General features: G+C 40.5%; 1 protein-coding gene across 1 annotated transcript in view; it reads right to left on the bottom strand.

Moving 5' to 3' along the window:
* rffl (ring finger and FYVE-like domain containing E3 ubiquitin protein ligase) overlaps positions 1 to 8,982 on the bottom strand; it is a 19,590-nt gene extending 10,608 nt beyond the window's left edge. Inside the window, exons 1-4 of the mRNA XM_062060837.1 lie at positions 8,836 to 8,982; positions 481 to 650; positions 102 to 299; positions 1 to 43 (exon numbers count right to left, since the gene is read on the bottom strand). The exon at positions 1 to 43 is cut by the window's left edge and continues 158 nt beyond it. Of these exons, the coding sequence (XP_061916821.1) occupies positions 1 to 43; positions 102 to 299; positions 481 to 648 (409 nt within the window). The 5' untranslated portion in view covers positions 649 to 650; positions 8,836 to 8,982. The remainder of the gene's footprint in view (positions 44 to 101; positions 300 to 480; positions 651 to 8,835) is intronic.
* Positions 8,983 to 10,748: the final 1,766 nt, after the last annotated feature.

The raw sequence follows: 10,748 nt of genomic DNA, 5'->3' as shown, positions 1-10,748 counted from the left end.
GTGAGGGGGTCTGCTGGCCCAGGATCAGTTCCACCAGCTCCTCCTGTGGAAGATCACACAGGTGAGATCGGGGTGTCCAGTCTTGACACAACATGGCTGACCTTCTCTCGACACAGCTCCGTGGAGATTTCGTGCAGGTGCAGGTAGTCGCGCAGTTCCTTCACTTTGAGCTTCATCAGCTCGGCTCGCTGCAGCAGGTTGCCGTGGAAACGCTGGCAGGTGTGACACAGGCGGGGGCGGGGCTCCAGCTGGGCGGAGCAGCGGCCGCAGAAGTTTTTCCTGCAGTCGGCGCACACATGCTGACGCAGAGGAGAGCGGCGTTACATTCATCGCCCTCAGCTCGCGACTTCCGGAACGTTCCCACGTGCGCTGGGAATTACGCAAATTAGCAAGGGGCGGGACTAGCACGCCAACTGACTAGCCTGTGAAGTGGACAAGACGGGACATCAGTAGAGTGTGGGCAATGACAGAGGGGGTCACCTTGGTGGTGGGCGTGTCCAGACGCCCCCGGCAGGCTGTGCAGGTGTGTTCAGGCGAGGGCATGCTGCTGAAGGCGGAGTTTGCGTAGGACCGATGCTGCGGCTCGACAGCGCCACTCACGTCATCCACAGAATCCAAACACATCCAGCTGCAGCACGACGTCCACATGTCTGCCAGGACAGGAGAACGCCGTCACTCATCTGCCAGCAGGTAGCTACCACGCAAGTGGAAGTCCTGCTTTGCCTTTCGCTCCTTGGAGATACTCAAACCTTCTTCAACAGTTGTTAACCCAGTCACCTACTGCTGACTCAGGGGCAACTAGGGGGTTCGGAATCGGGCCCGAGGATACTTCGCCATGGTCACGGGAGGGGACCCACTCAGTCCACACGACTGCTAACCAATGCATTGACACTCCACCTCAAAGTGCCTTTAACTGGTTACACTTTTTTACTACGCTTTGAACCCTGTGGCTTATAAAACGGTGCGGCTAAATTGTGGACTTTTCTTCGCTGACAGCCATAAGTTTAGAGAAAAACTCCCACAAGCAAAGACACTGAAAAGGTGCGTTATTTTTTTCTGCTATGACGCCATCTTTTGGACGAGTACGCTCACTGCAGGTACTGCAGCGTTGCATTGCCCTTCGGTTAAGACGAGTGATTTCAACCAGAAGTACAAATACCGTTCCGTCTTCTAGCCGTCCATAGAGTTTTTACTCATCTATGTGTGCTGGCCCTGCGATGAGGTGGCGACTTGTCCAGGGTGTACCCCCGCCTTCCGCCCGAATGCAGCTGAGATAGGCTTCACCACCCCCCCGCAACCCCGAAAGGGAAAATCGGTAGAAAATGGATGGATGGATTCTTCATTCATAACTCCAAGCAACGTTTGTGAGTTTTACAATATAACCAAAACAATTCATACTTACTAAACCGTCCCATGTGTGATGCCTGTCTAGAGTGTTTACATGCATATTTGTACGCGCTGTCGTAATGTAATCAAGCTAGCAATGTAGCATTAGCTAATATGCTAACACTTTTGCAGCAATGCCTTACAATGGCATCCTTTTTGTAAAGTCAACAAATTGTTACCGCGGACTTATTGAGTCTGTTTAGCTGATTGGAAAGATGGCTTCCGTTTTGTTTGATCAGCCATTTTACTGCCGTGTTAGACGCCTTTTGGAAATAATTAAGGTATGTAAAATAAAATATACATTTACAAAAACTTTGTGTAAAATAACTAATTTCACAACATATACATACATACATACATACATATATGTATATACAGTACAGGCCAAAAGTTTGGACACACCTTCTCATTTCAATGCATTTTCCTTATTTTCAAGACTATTTACCTTGTAGATTGTCACTTAAAGCATCAAAACTATGACACCGGTGAAGTGAAAACCGTTTCAGGTGACTACCTCTTGAAGCTCATCGAGAGAATGCTGGGAGTGCGCGAAAAAGTAATCGGGGCAAAGGGTGGCTATTTTGAAGAAGCTAGAATATAAAACATGTTTTCAGTTATTTCACCTTTTTTTGTTAAGTTCATAACTCCACATGTGTTCATTCATAGTTTTGATGTCTTCAGTGACAATCTACAATGTAAATAGTCATGAAAATAAAGAAAACATATTGAGGTGTTGGTGAATCTTTTGCAATTTGTTTAATGAACAATGAAGACTGCAAAGAAGAAAGCCGTAGGTGGGATCGGTGTATTAGCGGCGGACTACAGCAACACAACCAGGAGGACTTTGAATTGGATAGCAGACGCACTATCCGATGCTAGCCGCCGACCGCATTGATGATCGGGTGAAGTCCTTCGTCGCTCCGTCGATCGCTGGAACGCAGGTGAGCACGGGTGTTGATGAGCAGATGAAGGCTGGCTGGCGTAGGTGGATAGCTAATGTTTTTAGCATAGCTCTGTGAGGTCCCGTTGCTAAGTTACCTTCAATGGCGTCGTTAGCAACAGCATTGTTAAGCTTCGCCAGGCTGGAAAGCATTAGCCGTGTAGTTACATGTCCATGGTTTAATAGTATTGTTGATTTTCTGTCCATACTTCCAGTCAGGGGATTTATTTATTTTGTTTCTATCTGCAGTTAAGCCCGATGCTATCACGTTAACTCCGTAGCTAAAGTGCTTCGCCGATGTATTGTCGTGGAGATAAAAGTCACTGTGAATGAGCGAAAAAAGATGCGTTCTGCACTGCACTCTAGTCCTTCACTCTCACGTTCCTCATCCACAAATCTTTCATCCTGGCTCAAATTAATGGGGTAATCGTCACTTTCTCGGTCCGAATGGCGCTCGCTGCTGGTGTAAACAATGGGGAAATGTGAGGAGCCTTTCGACCTGCGACGTCACGCTACTTCCGGTACAGGCAAGGCTTTTTTTTATCAGCGACCCAAAGTTGCGAACTTTATCGTCGATGTTCTCTACTAAATCCTTTCAGCAAAAATATGGCAATATCGCGAAATGATCAAGTATGACACATAGAATGGATCTGCTATCCCCGTTTAAATAAAAAAAATTAATTTCAGTAGGCCTTTAATAGTGACGTCACTGTCAAATCATGGGGAAATGGCACCACCCTGTGGAATGTTTACACTAAAACACAACAACAAATGATAGCCAATATGTCAGAATCAATGTTCCCTCTAATTTTTCATGTGTGTGAGCAAACGCACAAACTCCCTGAGCATTCAGTGGAGCACATGTGAGCAACATCAGACGTGCACACTGTGGTCACACCAGCCCCAAACCTGACATCATAACAATTTAAATGTTTTATTAAAATAATTTTCTGATATAAGTGATTTTGCCCTCTTACAATGACAATAACAAAAAAAACATGTTTTTCATGACCTATGTGGTAGTATTGTATGTCTGGCTGCGGGTCCTGCCTTTAAAAGAAAAGTTACTCCTTTCAGAGATTACATTTAGTTCCTGTAACTTTCTGTCTGTAAAATACATCATTTTATTAGCATTCATGAAATCTAGTGACAACATTTTATGAATAATATCCTTAGATTAACATCCTTAATAAATGGCAGTAAAATAAGCACACATCTGATTGAGGAGTCAGAGTGTTACACCCTGGCATTTACACAATGCGTGTCGTTGTCCGACTTTTGGTTTGGGCCATAAACGCAGCATTGGCTAAGTGCCATGAGTGCGTGTGTTGGTGCAGGTGAGACAGAGCGAGCGGCTTCTGTTGATATGACGGATGACAAAGTTGGTTTTAGCCTGGTTTGTATGGCAGAAAATGACCAGTTTTTCTAGATAAAAGTTTTTTTACTCATGTTTTTGGTGTGGTTTTTGCTCAATAAAGTGATTGATGGAATTCCTGTCCGTAAAGTGTCTCGACAGACGATAATTGAACTGTGTTGACCATACTTGCCAACCCTCCCGGATTTTCCGGGAGACTCCCGAAATTCAGCGCCTCTCCCGAAAACCTCCCGGGACAAATTTTCTCCCGAAATTCAGGCGGAGCTGGAGGCCCCTCCAGCCTGTTTTCACGTCCGCTTTCCCACAATATAAACAGCGTGCGTGCCCAATCACGTTATAACTGTAGAATGATCGAGGGCGGGTTCTTGGTTTCTTATGTGGGTTTATTGTTAGGCAGTTTCATTAACGTCCTCCCAGCGCGGTAACAACACACAACAACAGCAGTCACGTTTTCGTCTACCGTAAAGCAGTCCGTCTGCCGTAAACAGCAATGTTGTGACACTCTTAAACAGGACAATACTGCCATCTACTGTACATGCATATGTGACAATAACATCTACGGCTTTTAGAGAGTGCAGTGCACAACTGCGCACACAACAAGGAGACGAAGCAGAAGAACGAGGAAAATACAGCCGCGGCGACGCCGATGACGAGTAAGATGAAGAAATACGCTTGTAAGTTCCAAGCCGCAGCTGCGATTGGACCTGGATAGCCTCCGGGAAGAAGTAGTGGACTACCAGATGCTTGGCAGTGAAGATCTTCCCCAGGAAGCAAAGATTTACCGGTTTTGGGCCATGCTAGGGAGAGATGGAAGATTCCAGACTCTAGTGCATTTGATGAAAGCACTTTTGTGCGTGCCACACAGCAATGCATCATCAGAGAGGGTGTTCAGCATGGTTAGAAAAATAGTGACAGAGAATAAAACAAGGATGGACAATTCAACCCTTAACTCAACAATGAGTAGATGAGTGTTATGTGTAAATAAATGAACACTGAAATTCAAGTATTTATTTTATTTATATATATATATATATATATATAAAATAAATATATATAGCTAGAATTCAAAGAAAGTCAAGTATTTCTTATATATATATATATATATATATATATATATATATATATATATATATATATATATATATATATATATATATATATATATATATATGAAATACTTGACTTGGTGAATTCTAGCTGTAAATATACTCCTCCCCTCTTAATCACGCCCCCGCGCCCCACCTCCCGAAATCGGAGGTCTCGAGTTTGGCAAGTATGGTGTTGACAAAGATTGTTTTATTCATTGGGGCCACTCTTGTTGTCACCTGTCACTCACAGAGTTGCATTGCACAATCATACAGAATAAATTGTAATGTTTTTATTTCGTTTAGAGTTCAGATGGGATTTTTGATTTTCTGCGCGGCATTAATTTGCTGTGCGCAGAGGACGCGTGAGCCGTGCGCAATTGCACCTTAGAGCAGGCCTGGGCAATTATTTTGACTCGGGGGCCACATTTAGAGAAAAAAAATTGTCTGGGGGCCGGTATATCTATTTTTAGGGACATTATTACAAAAACTCACAATAATGTCTGATTGAATGCTAAAAACGTTATGACAGACCGCCTTAAAAAACATAATGGAATTTTACATTTTTCTATGAAGGATAAAACACTGAATATTGACAAAATATGAACGTCACACCCCCTTTCGATCGACATATTTTACAATCAAGTGAAACGCAGCAAAAATGCAACAAACAGTGAAATATGAACGCGAAGGGTACAAAATAAACCCACCTACAATCTGATACATCACTAAGCTGTAGAACTTTGTTGTGAAAATCTCCTTCCGCGTCTGTGGAAACGCTCCCCGCCCACAGCGCTTGGTGCCTCGTCTGAGCTGCTGTGACGTAGATTACCCTAGTAACTAATTAGATGACGATAGTAACTAATTAGATGACAATAGTAACTAATTAGATTACCTTAGTAACTAATTAGATGACCATAGTAACTAATAAGATTACCATAGTAACTAGTGTATCATGCAAAAGAGCAGATTCCAAGCATTGAAATACTTTGTATAGTTCAAGACTTACGGTCATTAGAAAACATCACTGCACATTATAATGGCAGCTACTAGTGATGGGTCCGGCAACACCGATGCATCGGCGCATGCGTCGAGCTCATAGAGCAATACCCTGTGTCGGTGCGCGTACCGCTTTTAGAAAGTCACGTGACCGATCATGAGCTGTTTTGGTCACGTGAACGATACGCGAACTGTGTCGCACTCCCGCCTCCTCCGTGCCCTGTGAGCGGGTCTTTTCTACAGCCGGAGAAATAATAACTAAGAAGAGACGACTGAAGTGTTGATAACAACCAAACCTAACCCCCCCCTCTACATCCCACCCCCCGGATTGTAAATAATGTAAATAATTCAATGTATATACTCTGATGATTAACTTGTGTGATGACTGTATTATGATGATAGTATATATCTGTATCATGAATCAATTTAAGTGGACTCCGACTTAGACAAGTTGAAAAACTTATTGGGGTGTTACCATTTAGTGGTCAATTGTACAGAATATGTACTGTACCGTGCAATCTACAAATAAAAATTTTAATCAATCAATGAAAGAAATCGTCTAAAATTGAATACGTTGGAAAAACTGTTTTTTTTTAATAAAAATGTGTAAAAAATAAATTTAAAAAAATCCCAGTCCACAAGCATCCTCATTCACAACATGTTCTCTTAGATTTCCATGTTATGATACATGTTCACATTTTTTATTGACTGTATCTAAAAAATATTAAAATATATTTGTATTTAAATGAAGATATGAAATAATCCTAACTGAAATACAATGACTTGGTTTATATTATTGTATATACTAGGTCATAAAATCAGTGTCAGTTGAGTCGGTCCATAGGTTGCCTGTAGGGATTTTTAATGTCCAGCAGATGTCAGTACTTAGTGACACAGTATCGACACAGTATCAATACAGTTTTGCAATGTGTCGAAACGCTTCATGACGCCTCATCAACCCATCACTACTTTTTACACTTTTATACTGAAATAAATACACCTACAACTTATTAAATAAAAACATTGAAAAAACTACCAGCAGCGGTAAAGTTTAGATCCATGAAGGAAAGAAGAAAGTGAATGAATGTTTATAACTGAATAATGCATACACATTTGTTTTCTTTTGTATTATCTTTTTTAATGAATTAAGTAACGTTTATGACAACCTTTTTCCAAAACACAATATAGGATGTGAGATATAACAGGATAATGTATCCATTTGGCATTTGTTTTCAAAACGCTTACAAAAAAGTGGGACCCCAAAAATTTACTGTGGGACCCCATTTTTATGACTTGATGGGGTCCCAGGACCCCATTTTGAAAATTCCTAGCACCAACACTGCTGTCAACAAAGGAGAAAAAATGCTTTATTTAAATAAATATATTATTTATAAAGCAAGTTCAAGTATCTTGGCAAATTTTCACCTAGTCCCGGCCTTGGCACGCATATATGTATCCTCTTTTTGGGATTTCACAATATGGTCAGCCTACAATAGTTTAATATTTAGGTGAATAGAAATGATTCTGATCCACGCCTGATCTTATAACCCTGATATAAACTAAGTTTATTTAATCCTACCCCCTTTGTTTCCCCCCCCTGAACGGCTCTTTCAAAAAGGAACGACTCCCTCTAAAGCAGTGTTTTTCAACCTTTTTTGACCCAAGGCAAATTTTTTGCGTTAAAAAATTCCGGAGGCACACCACCAGCAGAAATCATAAACTCAGTTGACAGTTAAAAGTCATTGTCGCAATTGTTGGATATGACTTTAAACCATAACCAAGCATGCATCAGTATAGGTCTTGTCTCAAAGTAGGTGTACTGTCACGACCTGTCACATCATGCCATGACTTATTTGGAGGTTTTTTTGGCTGTTTTCCTGTGTGTAGTGTTTTAGTTCTTGTCTTGCGCTCCTATTTTGGTGCCTTTTTTTTTTTTTTTTGGTATTTTCCTGTAGCAGTTTCATGTCTTCCTTTGAGTGATAAATCCCGCATCTACTTTGTTTTAGCAATCAAGAATATTTCAGTTGTTTTTATCCTTCTTTATGGGGACATTGTTGATTGTCATGTCATGTTTGGATGTACATTGTGGACACCGTCTTTGCTCCACAGTAAGTTTTTGCTGTTGTCCAGCATTCTGTTTTTGTTTACTTTCTGGCCAGTTCAGTTTTAGTTTCGTTCTGCATAGCCTTCCCTATAAGCTTCAATGCCTTTTCTTAAGGGCACTCACCTTTTGTTTATTTTTGGTTTAAGCATAAGACACCTTTTTACCTGCATTTACAAAGCAATTAGCTACCGGCTGCCACCTACTGATATGGAAGAGTATTACACGGTTACTCTGCCGAGCTCTAGACAGCACCGACACTCAACAACAACAACACATAATTTGGAGACTATAATTACTGGTTTGCAAAAAATGTTTTTAACCCAAATATGTGAAATTAGATAATCTCCCAAGGCACACCAGACTGTATCTCAAGTGTGCCGCGGCACAGTGGTTGAAAAACACTGCTCTAAAGAGCCGCAACTCCCATCTCCATAATGAACTTTAGGGACTTCATGAATTAATTAGCGCCACCTCTCGGTTATCAGCGTCATCGTACCAAAGTTAAAACGTTGCTACTTGACAACACTTCACGAGTAGTATTAATTAAATGACGTCTCGTAGACAAACTTCGAGTACTTTTTTGTCGTCTTTTGAAAACATTTTGAAGAATATCTTTCCTGCGACGTCAAAGTTTGTTTCACACGGACGTTAGTGAACACGCCACCGAGCTTCACTTCCGCCCGTACCTACGAGGTAAAAATAACATTTTTTTTCCTGAGCTTTTCTCTAATAAGTTGACATCCGAGTTCAAAGTTTGGAGTTATGCTAAGCTAACAGTGCTAGCAGCGGGCTAGTCGCCAAAGCTGACCCAGGTGAACTTTTCACGACGTCGAAGGAGTTGGAAAAGTTTTACCGGAAGCCCGCCACGGCAGCGCGCGTCCGCCGGGCCACGAGAAGAGGACAAAACAAAACAAAAACAAGCCACACGGAGAGAAAAACTTCTTACCTGTTGACGCTCTTATCGCAGCTAGCAGGTGTTAGCAGCTAGCTGGCCAACAGCGAACAGGAACACGACGCCCAAGCGTCAGGTGGCCGCGTGACGTCATCGTGTCGCTTGCAGGTGATACGGAAAGGGAATAATCGATGACGTCATTGGAATGTGCCCTTTGCTTTGAAACTGAAAGTGCTGTAAACAGTGAGAGTCCATATTTTCTCCACCGAGGAGCCACTTTGATTTTTTTTTAAAGTGTATAAAGGCTAAAAAGGTAAATCTGATATCATGTACGGTATACATTGTAACGTTGTCTCTTCACATAGCATGTTTGCCTTATTTAATATGGAGGTTCATTTGTGTCTTTAATACAAAAGCTTTTTTTTTTTTTTTTACACCGAATTTATGTAACAATTTTTTTGCGTAAGTTAATTTTTTTAACATCAAATTATGTTGACAATTTCATTAAATATAACTCTGTTAGCAACATTTGTTTAAAAATCCAGTTGGTTAAAAGTGTTTTTAAAATCAGTGTGTAAAAAAAGTATTTTTTTAGCTTGAGTACGCAACTCTTTTCCGGGTCACGTGACGGAAAACTTGTGATTGCGTCAGGCGTAATTTTCCGAAAGTTCAACAAAAAAAACGTTTTGTTTTCGTTTTAAAGCAACGAACATTTCTGCAATGAGTGCTTGAACTCACAAATTGTAGTTCAATGAAATTGTCAACATAATTTGATATAAAAAAAAACAGTCCACATAAATTATGGAGGTTAATTTGTGTCGTTAGTATGAAAGCGTTTTTTGACACTGATTTTAAAAATATATCACTCTTGAATCAACACAGTAGTTAATGCTATGACATCAATGTTGATTACAAACTAAATGTGTATAAATAATAATGGAAGTATAATTGTTTGTATATAGTATATAATTGGTACAAAGGTACATGTGTACAAGGATATTTAGACTTAGACTTCCTTTTTATTGTCATTCAAATTTGAGCTTTACAGCACAGATAAGAACGAAATTTCGTTACATAAGCTCATGGTAGTGCAGGATAAAAAAAAAGCAATAAGGTGCATATATAAATAAATAAATATATATAAATAAATAGATTACTGTACAGATAAATATATAGCACTTTTCACATGCGTCCACGTTTATGGATGTATGTTATATTGTCTTTTTTATTTCAGCGAGATAATCCATTTTGGGGGGAGTTGAGGGGATAATTTAATTATGATGCGTTCAAGAGTCTTACGGTTTGAGGGAAGAAGCTGTTACAGAACCTGGAGGTTCTGCTTCGGAGGCTGCGGAACCTCTTTCTAGAGTCCAGCAGTGAAAACAGTCCTTGATGGGGGTGGGAGGAGTCTTTACTGTGTATATAATTTAACTGTGTTTATGTTGTGTACAATGTGTATTAATAATATGTTGTGAAAAGGACATTTCATAATTTTTGGAAGCTCATCTTGTATTTGACATTGTTTATAGCAGGGGTCCCCAAACTTTTTGACTCGGGGGCCGCATTGGGTTAAAACAATTTGGCCGGGGGCCGGGCTGTATGTATGTATATATATATATATATATATATATATATATATATATATATATATATATATATATATATATATACATACATACATATATAAATATACATACATATATATATATTAGATATATATTATATATATGGCGCACTTTCTGCGCGCGCTATGATGTCACGTTATCGATGACAAAATGCATTTTTAGGCAATATGATTTGCCTGAGCGGCTAGGAGACACCGTGAGTAGCAAACGGTACAAAGTGGATAAAAAAAGACATACTTGGGACTTCCCGCGGGCCTGATTTTGGACGTGGGCCCTAGTTTGGTGACCCCTGGTTTATAGGGTAAGGCGCAATAAGTGTTCAACTTCAGCCTAAACCCTTTC

Source organism: Entelurus aequoreus, linkage group LG10, assembly GCF_033978785.1.
Source record: "Entelurus aequoreus isolate RoL-2023_Sb linkage group LG10, RoL_Eaeq_v1.1, whole genome shotgun sequence".
Classification (NCBI taxonomy): Eukaryota; Metazoa; Chordata; class Actinopteri; order Syngnathiformes; family Syngnathidae; genus Entelurus; species Entelurus aequoreus.
This window is presented reverse-complemented; position numbering and strand designations above follow the sequence as displayed.